At 36.4% G+C, this 17615-nt stretch overlaps 2 protein-coding genes across 2 annotated transcripts; one reads left to right on the forward strand and one right to left on the reverse strand.

The window, feature by feature from the left end:
• Positions 1-2035: 2035 nt before the first annotated feature.
• On the reverse strand, positions 2036-3319 carry LOC101306578 (zinc finger protein ZAT1-like). Its single transcript, XM_004308989.1, has 2 exons — positions 2852-3319; positions 2036-2596 (listed from the first exon to the last, which is right to left on the reverse strand). Exons 1-2 carry the CDS (start codon positions 3317-3319, stop codon positions 2036-2038), a joined length of 1029 nt encoding a protein of 342 aa, XP_004309037.1.
• A 2520-nt stretch (positions 3320-5839) lies between these two features.
• Positions 5840-16470, forward strand: LOC101306872 (structural maintenance of chromosomes protein 6-like). The gene is made up of 28 exons (XM_004308990.1): positions 5840-6042; positions 6194-6299; positions 6388-6524; positions 6975-7030; positions 7254-7340; positions 7413-7733; positions 8346-8465; positions 9225-9359; positions 10059-10135; positions 10233-10308; positions 10630-10704; positions 10900-11004; positions 11209-11378; positions 11457-11559; positions 11660-11772; positions 11991-12195; positions 13010-13135; positions 13222-13336; positions 13425-13510; positions 13618-13713; positions 14235-14371; positions 14466-14568; positions 14863-14942; positions 15064-15142; positions 15304-15361; positions 15656-15753; positions 15875-15969; positions 16269-16470. Exons 1-28 carry the CDS (start codon positions 5901-5903, stop codon positions 16324-16326), a joined length of 3159 nt encoding a protein of 1052 aa, XP_004309038.1. The 5' UTR covers positions 5840-5900; the 3' UTR covers positions 16327-16470.
• Positions 16471-17615: the final 1145 nt, after the last annotated feature.

Consider the following 17615-nt stretch of genomic DNA (forward strand, 5'->3'; position numbering starts at 1 on the left):
CAAGAAAGCTAATTAATTAAGATGTTTTACAAATGGTTTAGTTTCAATTATTGTAAATCGTGTTAGGTAGAATGCTCATGTTTAGTAGATCATCGCATTTTTAGCCAGAAAGGCAGAAATATCCAATTAAGCAAGGCTTCTGTTTTTAAGTGTCGAACCTCGGCAAAGACACTTCCAATTTGATTGTGTTGCCTGCTTTTGTAATTTGCAGCTTCCGACCCATTACCCAAAAAGCACGATTACTAATTAATTAAGCAAAGGAACATGTATCGAAGTAGAAATCACTTAGGTTTGGGCCATTTTCTTTCTTGACCACTTGTTTCCTTGAAGACCTTGAATAGAAATGGCATCCATCATCTATGAACGTCTATTCTACGATTCATTTATAGTCCCCGTTCTAAAAAAAAAAAAAAAAAAGAGAAGAAGATGTTCAAGTTATAAAATGAATGAATGTGATCACATGAAGAATGAAGAAAACAATGTTATCACACGACATTTTCGATATCTGTTTTTTTTTCTTTAAAGTTTTAAAGAAAACATCAGTTTAAAAATGACTACGCAGAGGACATGTTGTTTATCATAGTTGATATGGAATGAAGACGAAGATTGAAAACAAAAACAGATTCGAAATCTTGATTGTCTTTATAATAAGACATGGCAAAATCAATCATAATCTATATGTTGCCAAATAACTTGGCAAGTCATTTCCCCGTAGTATGATTTGTTCCACACTTCTTCATAAATCATCCCTTATCTGACATGATAATGTTACTACTAAATGAGCAATTTTTTTTTGAATCAATGAGTAAATGGTACATGATAACATGATAATATTACTAGCTAAATGGTGTTTACTTGGGAAAATCTCTAAATTAATTATTTATCGTTGATCGGTTTGACTTAGACCCAGAATGTGAGAAAATGGAGGAGATGATGTGAGCTGGGAATTCTTCAATTTCTGGGAGGCATATACGATTTGGGAGTGATCACTAAACCAAGGTTATCACCAACAAAATCAAAAATCATATGAAAGCGTCTAAATTGCTAATAGATCGATGCATGCGTCCCGGGTTTTAATGTTGGGCATCCAATATTGGAAAACATTGATGACCAGGTTTAAAATTTAGGCCAAAATAATTATCTCCTTAAACTGAAAATCAAACAATCAAATCTGACCTTATCACGAGTGTTTAATTTGAAAGATTTTTTTCCTTTTCTTGGGTGTGAGAAAATAAAGAGTCCATTGTAGCATGAAACATACAGGTCATTACTACTTTTTTTTTTTTTTTTTTTTTTTTAAAACGCATGGTTTTTATGGGGAAGGTCTTGTGTGATGAAAATATAAATAACTCATGGTCCTCATATTAATTGTTTTTAGCCAAACTTACTTTTTATTGGCCAAAAATGTCACTCTTTGACTGGCTACAACTCATGCTTGACTCTATGCATGGCTAAGTGTAACACTTGCCTTGGAAAACCCAGAAGGCAGAAGCTAGAGATGATAAGAAGAAAGAAAGAGGAATAGAGTTGCAGCTAGCTAGGCTCTTGACTTCTTCATCACCAACTGTGACAACTACAAAGCTGCATGTTGTGACAGGTAGAACCTAAACTAAAACCCACACACCCCAAACAAAAACCAAATTTTCTTTTATGAGAAAAATGTGGAGAACAGTTAATAAATGTCAGCTAAAACAAACCCAACTGGGTCCTCATCCTTCTGCACACAAAGAACCAAAAACAAAAAGGGCTGCTTGTCCTTTCATCTAACCCTCAGCTCCTATCCAAAATCCCCAGTACTATGCAACAGAAACATCACACCACATACTCACATAGCAAAGAAAGAGCACTAAAGAAAATTCATCACTGTATAACATTATCAAATGGGGGAAAATTTCATGACTGTATATACAACAATCAAACTAAAGAGAAACCAATTTTGAGAATGAAAAATGTTGCTGCTACTGCTAGCTGATGATGACATTATGAGAAAAATTACTTGGTACCTGGTACCTCTCTAAAATTGAGATGCTAAAAACTAATCCGAAACCGTCGAAAACTCCAGCTCTTCTTCTGGTGCTGGGAGATTGAGATCAATCACCAAATTGTTGTCTCCATAGTTTGCAGAAGATACATTTGCAGAGGAGGAAGAGGCCCTAGCAGCAGTGTTGGTGTTGGTGTTACTAGTACTAGCAGCAGGGAATTTGTTGCTGCTGACATTGTTGTTGGTATTATAGTAACTAGTATTAGTATTATTATAATAGTGCACCTTCTTGTGCCCACCAAGTGCTTGGCCAGAATCAAACAGCTTGAAACAAAATGGACATTCAAACACCCTGGGAGGAGGATGCTCCACAACTCCAGAATGACCGTTATACCCTCGCACACCACCACTTCCTCCACCACCATTACCACCACCTCTGCCATTGTTTCCACCTCCTCCTACTTCTACAACCTCCTCCTCAGACTCCTCATCATCATCGGCGGCGTCCACGTCATCCTCTTCCTCTTCAAAGACTTGGTGGCGGATTCTCTTGTGGCTGGCGCGGTGGCCGCCGAGCGCTTGGTAGGATTGGAACGCTTTCTTGCAAGTGTCGCACTTGTACTTCCCACCTTGATAATTAGAAGAAGCACTCTTTGGAGTAGCCCTGGCGACGAAAACGACGTCGTCTTCTTCCTCTTCCTCTTCCTCTTCTTCATCTTCAGTTTCTTCTTCATCTTCTTCTTCTTCTTCTTCAACATGCGCTACTTGATCATTGTTGGTGACTTTCACTTTCCATGTGTCCCTTGACAGCATCATAAGAGACAGAGCACAATCTTCCGATGAGAAAGTATCGTTGGTAACGGAACTTACCTCTGGCGGCGGCACAACTCTCACAACCATCTTACGACGTCGTTTGGATCTTCTCCTTGTCGGCTTCTTTGACATCGACTCCGTGCTGTCGCTGTCCATCGACGACGGAGGAGCCGCAGCAGTAGTAACATCAACAACTTCCCGGTACTTCAGATACGAAGCCGGAACCGTCGCCGGAGCCGGAGGAGGAGACTGCACCATCATCATCTGCATGACGCTGCTGTTGATGTTTCGGATTCGGAGGATGTTGTTGTTATTGTTGTGGATATAATGACTCGAGGAGGATGAAAACTCCGGAGAGTGAGCGAGCCGCTGCGGCGGAGAAGGAGTCGCTGGCGGCGGAGGAGGAGGTGGGGGCTGTTTGGGAGGGATAGGAAGCTTGGCGAGATGAGATCTCATGTGTCCGCCCATGGCCTTGCCACCTTTGAATCGCTTGTTGCAGATCTTGCAGATGTGAGGCTTATCCATGACCTAGACCTAGATCCAAAGTCTGAAGTAAGATCTGGGTTTTTTTGATGAATAAGAGGAAGAACAAAGAGTGTCCTTTAGGAGTAGGTGACAAGCAAATCCTTACGCAAAAAGACCAAAAGAAGAACACTTAGAAGAGAAGGGTTGGAGTGTCCTTGTGAGGGTGTGGCCAAATGGGTGTGCATGAAATGGTCTTTATATATAGTGGCATAATATGAACCCACATTTAAAAACCATATCCACCTAATAAAGTAGTCATGGAATTTTCTGATTTAATATATTGGACTTTTCATGAGACATGAAATTTCTGAAAAAAGAGATAAATCTACCACAAAATCCACCTAATTCAATTCGATGCTAGAATTATCCAGATGTCAATCGAGGGGTGGAGAGGGCTGGCCATAATGAAATTTCATATTGGGGGTAGGGTGCACTTCCTAATGTGTGAGATTTAGTTGATTTAGTTTGAATGATGGTTTATGCATTTCTAATTGTGAATTCGAACGATTCGCGCTGACCGCGTTTAGGGTATTTGGGATGGTTTGTTCGTTGGTAGCAGTGTATCGTGATAGTTGTGATGTTCTCGTTGACTGCATACTAACACATCATTCGTCTCATTTAATTCGATATGCAAATAACATCAGCATTTATTGCTCGTTAAGGCGAATAGCTTAGTTTTGAATCATCTTCATACATTGTACTGTAACATAAAAAGTGTATTAACATTACAATAGATGCAATTGTTTTCGAACATACTAAGTGATGACTAGAAATGATAAAGTTCTTAGATCTTTTTGAGTTGGCATGGTGTGTGTACGATGTCATATGGCTACTCAAATTCGATTACGAAGATATATTGATGTTAACAACGCAAGTTATTGTTATATCGATGTGTGAAATTAGACCAAATGCGCGGAACACGAGTTATTTGCAACTGCCTAGGGTTTTTGGGTGATGCACATAATTAATTCATACATTTTCATTTGTGTACAAAATGAATCTACCCATTTACTAGTAACCATGAATTGTTGTTACAATTAAGATTGTCACACGGAATACTAGTATTAAGGTTACTTCGTCGTAGCTTGGTATAGACCTCCATGCCAGTGATCGAGAGGATCGAAACACTACGCAAGCAAGCAAGATGTCATCATTGTTTTCGTTTATGATGAACTCACATCCCAACAAGTTAGAGTTGGCGTGTAAATACTGCTGGTCCTTGTGAAAGTCATAATAATAAATTGTTTTATAGTCTATATGATAAAATAAAAATAAACAAAAAGATATACATCAAACTTTATAATTTGGTTATACAAGGCTATAAAATCCGATCTTCAATTTGTAGTTTCAGTAGCTGTAGGGATTTTGATGTGAACAGAAAATAAATCAGTGATTGGAGTCCAAACTGGACTTGATCACAGTGCACATTTGGCATAATCCTTTCACGCAGCTTTTAATGATGACGTGGCGTCATATGAGGTGTGCCAACAGTTTGGTACATCATGCACAACGATGCTCCATTGCTTATGTGTTAATATTTTTCAGAACATACTATAGTGGATGTCCATGTCTTTCCAAGTGATGTTGTCATTTTGTCACCCGTCAAAAACATGATAGTGCAAACTTCGAAGTTCTAAATTGAACGATTGTTGATCTATGAAAATGAATTATCACCAACATAAATATCTGTTATGTACTACGAGAACTTGTATTTGAATTGTATGGTTTGATTAGTGTTGGTTGATGCATGTTTGGTGAATCCGTTTGTTTGTGTATAACTGCATATAAACATGTATCAAAATGTCATGCGCTCAATCAAATGTACTTACTAGCTAGCATGTTGTGTTCTATATGAATTTATTTGATTTGCGGGATGAATGTAGATCAATTTCGAATCAGAAGAGAAAAGAAGGCAAACGGTTTGATGAACATCATGTCAATTGTATCATCCATGTCGTTTTTTTATGTTCTCAAAACTATCACATACAAAAAGAAACTAGTTTTATTCTCAATTACTTGATCGACAAATCAAATGAAGGTATATATAAAGGTAATTAATGTTTGTTAAAAACTTGACCAAAATCTCACGACACGAGCTGACGATATTTATATAGTTATACAATGTGGACTCATTAACAAGAGAGAAATTTACCGAAAAATTATTATTCAGAATGTTAGCGTATCATGAATCGAACTTATAACTTGTTACTTATAAAAGACGACTATATAACTACACCAAATGATACCTGACCAAATTTAGATCTCTCGAGTCTCTGAGGGTTGTGTGTTTTATTCTCATAAGAAAAATCATAAACCCTCCTCCTTAATTACCTCAAAAAACCAAAGGGTTTAATCTAAAAGAGAGAGAGAGGCCACTAGCAAACAAAAACGTCTAGTCCCAACTTCCCACGATACACACACTGCCTCTTCCCGCCAAACGTCTCCTCCTACAGTCCCACTCAACCTTTTTCCCCCAAATTTCACTCCCAATTTCGCTGCCTAGGGTTTTCTCACCACACCCAAAATTCTCATTTGTAAACCAAAACCGAACCAGAGCGAACCCTAGCTCCCAGACCCAGCCATGGCCGAGCCAATCGCCGGCCGCCGCAACAGTTCCAAAGCCGGAATCGTCCAGAAAATCCGGCTGGAGAATTTCATGTGCCACACTAGCTTGCAGATCGAGCTCGGCGATTGGGTCAATTTCATCACCGGTCAAAATGGAAGTAAGCAAAAGCCCTCCTTTCTCTATTGAATTGGGTATCTCAATTTTACATAAAGCTTGAAACTTTTTGACTATAATCACTGTTTGTTAAATTGGGTTATTGAAATTAGGGTTGATATCAACTTGATTATTACTGGGTTTGGTTTTTGTAGGTGGTAAAAGTGCAATACTGACGGCTCTGTGTGTTGCATTTGGGTCTCGAGCTAAGGAGACTCAGAGAGGGTCTACATTGAAGGATTTTATAAAGACTGGATGCAGGTAATGTTCACATTCTCTGTTTTCGGAAAGTGTTGTTATTAAAGTTTGTAAATTGTTAGGTGGTTTTATGTTTGGTGCTTCGTTGCAGTTACGCTGTTGTTCATGTCGAATTGAAGAACCAAGGGGAGGATGCTTTTAAGCATGATATTTATGGGGATGTCATAATCATTGAGCGGAAGATATCTTCTGGAAGTTCAAACGCCACGGTTTTGAAGGATCATCAAGGTTTACATTTCTTGCTTATATTATGGATTTTTTGTTTTATTTTTTACTTTCTCTAGAATACATGTACACTTTTGGAAACCTCACCACCACATTGAAGGTCAAACTGGTTTTCTGTATCTGGATTCGGGAGGGTGTGTTGGGTTGAGAATATATTAGGAAGCTGCTGTTTTTTTAAAGTTTTTTTTTTTTTTTATTTTTTTTTTAATTTAAAGGAGGTAGTCGTTGTTTCTGGTTTTGCATGGGTGATGCTTGATTCGTGTCTTTTTATGGCACTGATTGACTATGACAGTACTCTATGCTGTTATGTTTGCTATTATAGGAAAGAAAAATAAAAGAGACACACACACATATTGTAACTGGATGTGGTTTAATACACTGTATTGCTACTACATTGCTTCAGAAGACTTTGGTATTCATTTGATTTTTCTCTCCATACGAGGACTATGACAGGAAGAAAGGTTGCTAGCCGGAAAGAGGATCTCCGGGAGCTTATTGAGCATTTTAGTGTGAGTTTTTCTCCTATCACTCACTGACCCGGCTTTGTACTAGCTGTTTGCTCATGTATATGGTGCCTATTAGTTTCTTAATCCCACATGATCTTAATAAGTTTTGAGGGCCAATCTGTTACTTTGAACTAGCTTGAAAGATTGAAATTGTTTAAACAAACTATTAGATCTTCTGAAATTTAGGCTCAATGTATGTTCATGGTTCTGTTTTTGATCTATGCAGATTGATGTTGAGAATCCTTGTGTAATAATGGGTCAAGACAGAAGCAGAGAGTTTTTGCATTCTGGAAATGACAAAGATAAATTTAAGGTGATGTTATCTTTAACATATTTCTCTAAGCACAGTTCAATTGATATGCTGTACTGACACTTGATTGCTCAGTTCTTTTACAAGGCCACACTTCTGCAGCAAGTTGAAGAGCTCCTGCAAGACATCGAGAAGCAGTTGGAGAAGGCAAATGTTGTTGTTGATCACTTAGAGGGCTCCATAAGACCCATAGAAAGGGAACTTCATGAATTACAGGAAAAGATTAGAAACTTGGAACACGTTGAAGAAATATCCCAACAAGCAAAGCAGCTAAAAAAGAAGCTTGCTTGGTCATGGGTATACGATGTAGACAGGCAACTCCAGCAAAAGAATGTGCATATTGGAAAGCTGAAAGATCGTATACCTCTTTGTCAAGCTAAAATTGATCAGTTTAGAGTGAGTATTAGTTCTTGGCTTTTAAATTTCAGTATGAATTTGGCTTGCCGGTTTATAGATATCTTTCTGAATATTCTTCGTAAAATGCTTTTAGGTAGACACATAGCTAGAAATCTATATTGGCTACAGGTTATTTTTGTATCTCATGTTAAGCTTCTCCTTGGATATTATGCATTTGAACAAGTTACTAATCTGTCTAAATCCCTGCAACTATGAGTTTCCAAGTTCCCGCCATCATCTCATTTGGATATGCCTATTACAATTCTTCTCTGACATTGTACAAAGTATTACCTCGTGACTTAAAATGGTAAATACAGGATTTCCCAAAATCTCCTCTGTTTCTCTTCTATATGGTTGACAAAATTGATTAGACTCTATTTTTCTATTAGATTCCCAATTAGAAATGAACTGCTTTTGTGAGTGTTTTGCAGACATGCATTTTCCATTACTATAGCTTATTTGATTTTGGTAATTCAAATGAAATCTTTGGGCAATTCCAATGGATATTCTGGATTCTTATAGCTCATTTAAATGGACTTAAAGGAAATACACAACAAAAGAATTTGGTGAAGAGACTTTGTTGCTAATTAAATTGTTTCATCTATTTTACAGGATGAAGTGGAGAAACTTAACCAATGCTATACCTTGAAGAGATCCGAGATTGCAAGCATGGTGGAAAAGACTTCGGAAGTTAGGAGAATGAAGGAGGAATTGAAACAGACGCTAGCATTGGTATGTCGAAAGTTTTGTTATAAAATTGACATATTATGTTTGTCAGACTAGTTCTGCTAGGTTAAAGCCTTATAGGAACCTTATGTGGTGTCTTAACTCTTTAGAAGCTTTCAGAAATAAAGAACTCCCCACCCCCTGCATTTTCCTATTTTTGTGCAGTGTTAGAAATTTGTTGAGCTTTATTCAATGGAGAGCTAATTGTAAAATGACTTGTCAGAAGCGTAACTTTACCCAGAATAAAATGGTACCATCAGCTTCATTGAAAAGTAATTTTTCCCGCTGGCCACTGTTTGACTTGGTCTTCAGAGACTTTTCAATCAATTGCTGGCCAGTTTCTGATAACTCTTGATGGAAAATTACTGTCTCCAGTCAATTATAAGTCACATGTATATACAGCTTTGGTTAATCAAAATTACTAAGGGATGTTTTCTTCGACCCTAATATTACATGAAAAACAGATAAACATACGTGAAAAACATGTTTTATGCTGAAAATGCTTGTCACTAGTAATCTATTTAAGTAGACATTGCTGTAGTGATAATGTGATTTATAACTGCCTTTTGATTTATTATGAAATGACAAACTTTAGTATCTGTTACCATGCTGTAGATGCTTGTCTTTTTGAGTAATCTTTATCCGTGTAATTCCTGTTTCTTTTCTATTGTGTTTGATCTATCGTTCTTCTTATGGCTCATGCCTGTATTATTATGTTCTTTCAAGTTTTTTAATGTACTTTTGGATCCTATATTCTCTACTCAGGCTACAAAAGATAAGCTTAAGCTAGAAGAAGAATATGGCCGCAGAACTAACTACATCCAGAAATTGACAAACACTGCTAGGTCTCTTCAGCAACAGATTCAGGATGCCGAGGATCAGCATGCCAGAAGTACACAGGTTTGGTCTGTTTGCTATATAGGAGCAGCAACTGTGCGAGCCCATATCACTGGCTGTATGTTAAATTTTGAATATCATATGAGCCAATATAAATGCAATCAAATTTAACATAATTACAAATTCATGTGTTTGATTTGGACTAAAGTTAGAGTGGCATGGTGAGTAATTGTTGTGGAAATGGGAAAATGGCCTGGGGTTCAAAGATATGGTGATTAATTATAGGAGATATCGTGATAGTGCAAACAAAGATTCCAGAAATATGGTAGTCAGTGCAATTTGGGTTATACTCTAAAAGTCATTATTCCATCATCAATTCAAGCTCTTGGGGTACTAAAGAAAAATAATATAACTATGAACTCATGAATTAAGTTTTCAAGATCAGAAATAAGCAATTTGTGACAGATTGCCTTAAATTACTCGTACTTTGGTGGTGGTTGAAGTCCAGGACTCACCCTGATAATCAAATCGAATATAAGGTAATTCTGTTTAAACCCAAAGATTGATATTCATACCCAAGTTTTAATGACATTATGGCAATTTTGTCCATCTTTAATTGCGTTTTGACATTGTTACCAATTTGATTGATAACATAAACTGCCATGCAGACTACTTATTTAAAACGAAAGGAACAAAAATAAGAGTGGCAATAATGCATAGGATACTGTTTCATAGCTTTTACACTGCTAATTTTACTTCCAGGCGGAAGAATCTGCAATGGAGGAAAAGCTGAAAGAACTACAAAATGAGATTGCTACTGTTGAATCAATGCTTACAAGGTTGAAATCACTAATTTCATCAATTATGTTTTGCTTTCCTGTAAGTCAGTGGCTTCAAGATTTAACTTAATGGCAGTTGCATCTTATGATATTTCAGGTTGAAGGAAGAAGATAGTGTCTTATCAGAAAGTGTACGCAAGACAAGTAGTACAATTGGTGAATTAAGTCAAACGGTACGGAATGTTTTACTTCACTAAGTAACTTCAAATTGTTTGGCACAAGTTGTTACGGTTAGATCTACCTTTAGATGACATGACTTAAAAAAATCATGTTTGCTTCATTTTGTCATGAGAGATATATGCCATGTGTTTTGGGAGAAAGTTGGGAATAAGTTAAGGGTTTAAGGTTTAAATACAATAATTTTCTAATAAATATGTGAGATTTGTATAAGCACAAAATTTGTGGTGAACTTGTGATTCTCCATAATATGTTTTATCTGATTTAGTAGCTGCCCCACTCTTGAAGTTGTTCATAAGTTCATACTGATCTTGTAGATTCAAAGAAAAGAGAAGGAGTGTCTAGACATCTCAAATCACATCCGTAAGCTTGAGAGAAATCATGCTAACAAGGTGAGAACTCTCTATCTTGTTGTCCTTGATGCATGGGAAAACTGCAGAGCCTTTCCTTTGTGGGCATATGCAAATGCAATGAAAGAAATTTTTACTCACATCTTCTGAAATGCATATGCATATACAATTGATCTCATGCCAACGTCTTACTAGAAAAATCTATAATGCTCTGAGGAAACTGTTTTGTTTAAACAGGTCACAGCTTTTGGTGGAGATAAAGTGATAAGCCTTTTACGTACAATTGAGAGGTATCATAAGAGATTCAAATGCCCTCCAATTGGTCCTATCGGTGCTCATTTGGTGAGTGTGGGATATCTGCAACTTTTACAAGTTTACTGTCCTTCTATTCATAATGTCATTTTTTGGTTCCTATGTTAAACTGTTACAGAACTAATACTTTTGATATTTGTTCTGTCATAAAGGAGAGTTCTTTCCAATTCACTTTTTAATGTAGATGAGAACGTGCTAAAAGCTAGACTTTTATGTAATAAATATTTTCTGCAGACTTTGAATGATGGAGATGTATGGGCAACAACAATTGAAATTGCTATAGGCAGGTTGCTCAATGCTTTCATTGTAACAGATCATAAGGACTCTCAACTTCTCAGAACATGTGCAAGGGAAGCCAACTACAACCACCTTCAGATTATCATATATGACTTTTCATTACCAAGGTAGAGATTTAATTCTGTCTCATTCACTGCATGTTGATTGTTTCTATGATTTTGATTCCCTCTTGCTTCCTGGTGTAGGTTGAATATTCCACCTCACATGCTTCCACAAACAGAGCACCCAACTACTCTTTCTCTTCTCCATTCTGAAAATCATACCGTGTTAAATGTCCTGGTAGATTTGGTAAGCTCACTTTTTCTTCTGCTCATTTACATGATTTATCATTTGATATTGTTGATCTTCCTAACTTCACATGATTAGTCAACCATTCTTTCATTTCCAGGGAAGTGTTGAAAGGCAAGTCCTTGTTGAAAATTATGAGGAGGGAAAGGAAGTTGCTTTTGACCACAGAATTCCCAATCTGAAGGAAGTCTTCACAAAAGACTTGAAGAAGATGTAAGCAACAGATGTTTATCCTGTTTGTTTATACTTTTACTTTGCTTCTAATTGTCCTAACCTACTCACCACAATTTCTTACCTTCTACTTTAATCTTCAAGGCATGTAAAAAATAATTGACTTGGACAAGGAATTATTACTTTTGTGTTCAGCGTGTTACCAATTTCATCCGGTTCCGCAATCTCTCAATGAGTGTTCACTTTTGTCTTGTCTTTAGGTTTTCGCGTAATGGTGTCCAGACTACTCTTCCTCTCAATAGGCAAGACCGACCTGCTCGTCTCTGTGCTAATTATGACGTTGAAATCAATAATTGTATTAGAGAAGCATCAGGTGCACAAGAAGAAGCTCAGCGGTGCAGGAGGAGAAAAAGGGATGAAGAAGACAAACTTCGGGATCTTAACGAGGAACTCCAGAGTGTGAAGGTAATAAATGTTTTTTTTTCTTCTTCATTACATGTTTATGCTTTTCAAACGCATACTTGTCCACTTATGTCTGCAGGGGATAATGCCTTATTATAACTTGGCACCATATCATCACTACCATCTGGAAGCAAGTTAGTCTATATAAAAATTTGTCCCCACATTATCCAGGGTGGGGAGTGGGTAGTGGGAATTTTTGGCTGAGCTAGGTGGGTGGGGTGGGCTATTGGCTGTTTGGGGTCTGTCTTAACTTGTAAATGTTTTTAGCCGACGATTCAGGCTGGACATATTAAGTTGTGTCGTGTTGCATCTTTGATGAAACAATTTCTGGTTCTGAGGTACTCTGCATTTCATAATAATGGAAAAATCGTGTTCTGAAAGGTTATTTTATTGAAAAAAATATTAGACCTAATTTTGACAATAAGGTATTTTTCCAGACATAGTCATGGTAACCACATCCCATATGGGCATAACAGTATCACCTTTTCTTATTTAATTTTTCTTATAGCATGTCACAAGAAAACTGTATTTGTAGTACAAAACTATATAGCATTATAGATGGAGCATAATAGGTGCCAAAAGGTGAGTCAGTGCATAGAAGTTGGGCCAAATGAAATTATCTTCTTCATCTTGTTGCTTTCTGTTAGTGACAGGCTAAAGCCGCTAAGGTAGGTAACAACTCCGCATAACTTAAATTGGTTTAATTGGATTTGCCTGCACGGAGTTTTTTTATTTTTTATTTTTTGTCCTGGTCAGTATTTCATCTGTGCTGTCATGTTCATCACCTGTTACTTCTTTCGCTTTTTTTTTTGGGTAGAGGAGGCGCATGAATGCTGAGCATGATTTGGCGTCTAAGAAACTAGCTATTCAAGACAGTGTATATGATGCGGAAGCCAATACATCACTTGTATCAACTGTAGATGAGCTTCATAGAGACGTTTCAGTATGTTTCTTAATACTTAATGCTATGTTTCTCTTTATTACATATATTTCTTGTGATGAAGTTTTCCTATTATGGTTGATCATCAGAAAGTCCAAGAGGAGATTCAAGAGAAGGAAATGTTGCTTGGAAACTTTCGAGTCAGAATTAATGAAGCTGAGGCGAAGACCAGTGATCTTAAAGTAACATTTGATAATCTAACTGGTATGATAATCGTGTTCACTTTTTAAGTAAATGGTTTCTTAGTATATCTTCCCATCTTACTTGCTCTTTGTGTCCGATAAACAAGTAGAGTCAGCAAGAGGAGACATTGAGGCCATTGAGAAGGCAGAGAGAGATTTGATGGAGATAGACATAAATCTAGCTTCTGCAGAAGCGGTCTGGTCCACTTTCCCCAAACTTACACATGCAAACACATGTTCTTACTGCTTTCCTGTATCTCTTATTCTGGTGTTGAATAACTAAAAATTGAATGTTTATCTCAGGAGAAGCTTCGTTTTGAAAGTGCAATGAAGACCAAGATCCTTCCTGCAATTAATGAAGCTGAAAAACAATATAAAGAGCTTGAGCATCAGCGAGAGGTATAATTTGCATCATATTATTGACATGTGCATTTTTTCAACGAGTTCATCAAGAAGGTTCCATGGAGATAAAAATTTGATGTGGAATATGTATTTCAAACTCTTTTGTCTTTAAAATGTGGGCACATTAGAAAGTTTCCCTAACAATAGATTTGTTTGTAAAAACTGTGCCTCTTTTATTTAAAAACAAGTTCTTAGATTAGTTCCCAAGTATCTTGTTTTCTTGTATTGAGTACGTTCAAAATTAGTAAGCACAAAAGTTTCACCTTTGCCATACTGCTTGAATTTTCTGACTTCTTATCTCTGGACATTGACTATTTGCTTCTGCAATTTTGTTTACGTTTGTAAATTTCAAGGCACCTATTTGCAAGGAAATTATGTTTAATTGCTGATGTTACTGCAGTTTCTTTTATGGTGGATGTTTAAGCCAAGTTCCTGAGTTCTTGAGAATTTGGCATACTTTTATATGAAAGATTAAGTATCAAGTAGTTGCTCAAGTCATATACTGTCCAAGACTGCAGGAAAACTGTAGAAAAGCTTCAATCCTTTGTCCTGAAAGTGAAATTATAGCGTTGGGTGACTGGGATGGTAGCACTCCAGAACAACTCAGTACTCAATTAACCAGGCTGAATCAGAAACTTCAACGAGAGAGTGAGAGGTATTTACTTGTTGACCTTGTTATTGCATTTGTTGGAAACAACCAATCTCCATTATATATATATATATAATATTATAAGTTTTATGTGTTGCAGATGCACTGAATCCATTGATGAGCTTCGGATGTCATATGAGAGTAAAGAACGTAAGATTTTAAGAAAACAGAAAATATACAGAGCTTTCCGGGAAAAGTTGAATGTAAGTCCCATAATATGTAAAACTTTTTTGGTGCTTTAACTGGCATTGTTTAAAGGTGGCAGATCAAACTTGTTATGCAATCAAACTGGTTTATTATTTGAAAACATAGTAGAAAACCTTTCTTTCTTTTTTGAACATCTGGGCTGTGCAAAGGGTTTCTTTGTATTAGATATGCTCACTAATATCCAACTTCCAATTTTGATTACTTAACTTTTTCTTGAGCCCTTTCTCCAAATTTATAATCTTATTAGCTGCAAAGTATCTCATGGATGATCTTTTATCATTGTATTACAGGCTTGCCAGAAAGCCCTAAATATGCGAAGTGAAAAGTTTGAGAGAAATAAAACTTTACTAAAGCGCCAGATGACGTGGCTGTATGTTCTCCATTCACAAATAGTACTTGTTTCCCACTCCTTATGCTTCTGTCCATATTACTTGTTTCACATCAGAGTACCTTTCTACTTTTAATCTGTTCATGATCAATATTGCCATTAGATTTAATTCTCATCTGGGAAGGAAAGGGTTCAGTGGAAAGATTAAGGTTAGCTATGAGGAGAGAACCCTTTCAATTGAGGTAAGCAAATTGACTCCTTTTGTAGTTCTGTATTACTTATTCATGCATACCTGAGGAGGTCCCAAATTTTGTATACTTTTGCTCTTTGATTCCTGGACAGCTAGGCTTTTGTTTTGTTCATCCTCTTGGTTCTTTTCATGACATGCACTTTCTTTTTGTAGGTAAAGATGCCCCAGGATGCATCAAGCAGCACTGTTCGCGACACCAGAGGGCTTTCAGGTTTGTTCTTAAATATTTTCTGACCAATTTTACATTTATTTCTGTCATTTTTCTCATTGCTTTCCTTGTTTGCATTTGTTGATCACTATTTAGTTAATTAGTCATGCTTTCACTTGAGAGAAATATGACTTTACTCGATCTTATTCAGGATTTATTTTTCTTTCTTATTTTGTTTATTTACATTTTAAAATACTTGTACTTTATGTACAAAAATCTTAACCGGCTTTTCCTCAGAATGTAGTTAACAAAAAAAGGACAAAATGAACGGTTAATTATACTAATTTTTTTATTCAGGTGGGGAACGCTCCTTTTCAACATTGTGCTTTGCGCTGGCTCTTCATGATATGACTGAAGCCCCATTTAGAGCTATGGATGAGTTTGATGTATTTATGGTATGGGCTTAAGCACTCTTTTTGCCAGGATTTATTGTATTCATACTAGTCTATGTTGTGTTTATAAGTGGAAAAGAGTAGTTAATATTAACAACTTTTGCAAATTGTATTGGATCCTCAGGATGCCGTAAGTCGGAAAATCAGCCTTGATACTCTTGTCGATTTTGCATTAGCACAAGGATCCCAATGGGTACTCATCACCCCTCATGATATCAGGTGACTGGAAATCATTTGTTCTCTTTTTCTAATATATGACGTCACTTTGAATGATTTTGCCTCTGCTACTTGAAGTATCTGAAATATATGGAGCTAGTATCAGCGGTCATATATACACTGCTTCGTATGATGTCCTTTTGAAAGAAATGAATGCAATCTCCATTTCTCCCCTTGATTAGTATGGGCTTTGTTTGATTATCTGTTTTCTACTTGTGTGGCAATAGAAAGCAAACACAATAGTAAAGAGCTATATAGTTGATCGCTTGTCTGAACCAACTCAAAATTTTGTGCTTTTGTAGTATGGTGAAGAATGGGGATCGGATAAAGAAGCAGCAAATGGCGGCTCCTCGTTCTTGATTTGTCATCCATGATACCATCGTACTGTTTATTCAATGCAAATTCCTGGTAATGCTTTCGATTAGGGTGTAAATTTATCCTTGTTTAGTATGATGGTTGTAAGGAAAATTCATGGCTTCTTTTTGGAATTAATGAGCCTTGGTTGCATGTATCATAGTAAGCTACAAGTTTTGATATATATATAGTTATGAAGATGTAATAACTTCATATTTGGGTAGCAATATTTGCTTCTCAAAGGCCGGCTAAGAAGAGTGGGGATCCTCTCATTTTTCTGCGTGAGTACACGTACTTCCTTACATATCTATTTCCAACACAAATTTTCTTAGATCCCAACAAATAACATGTATGAACTGACAAACGACTAGTCTTGAATAAATTCATTTTTTTAGTGCCAAATCCTTTAAATAAATTTGGTTACATTATTGCCAGTAGAATGAACTAAAAAAAAAAAGAATTTTTTGCACTAACGGTATCTAGACAGTTGGGTGACTGACAATATCAAAATAGTATTCAGATTTAAATTTTTGTATCTGTGTAATACCTGCCATCTGGGATGCACACTGAGTCAAAAATCGAGGGTAAAACAGACTTTTCGCTCTATCAAATCTTAAAATAAAATACATGCCAAAATATACATTCTCAAAACGAAAAATGAAAAAAGTAAACAAAAATCTTTATCCCTATAAAATCTGACCATTAAGTTCAAAGAAACATGGATCAGATTCATCATTCCGAATTTGGATTTGGGTTGTTCAGAAATATATCGAAGCTAATTCTTAGTTTTTTTTTTTTTATTTTTTCTGAAGGGATACCGGATACCCACTTAATCAAAGCTAATTCTGATTTGATTTAGATTTGAATACCCACTGAACTAACTTGTAATCTCTCTCTTCACGAACTCCATCTTCAAATCCAGCAAAAAACCAACAAGACAAAAAAAAATCCCAGCAGTTGTTCATGTTTTGAACCCATTTTTGTTCATCTTTTTAAACCCAGCAAATCGTCAGTGTGCCATCTTTCTCTCTTTACAGTTCCCATCAACTAATACGAACTTGGAAAACAACAAAGAAGAAGAAACTTTGATCGAGAGTACAAATTCGAACAACAAAAATAAGTAAATTTGATCAAGATCTGCTATAAATCCATTTCAGGCTGATGCTACATCAGCAGAAAGTAACCCATTTGAACGAAAACCATTTGAGATAATAGAGATTCGCGATGGAATTGAGCTTCAATCTGGAAGAAACCCAAACCATTCAGCCATCAATCTGAAATTAACCAACACTCAA

This window comes from Fragaria vesca, linkage group LG7 (genome assembly GCF_000184155.1).
Source record: "Fragaria vesca subsp. vesca linkage group LG7, FraVesHawaii_1.0, whole genome shotgun sequence".
NCBI lineage: Eukaryota > Viridiplantae > Streptophyta > Magnoliopsida > Rosales > Rosaceae > Fragaria > Fragaria vesca.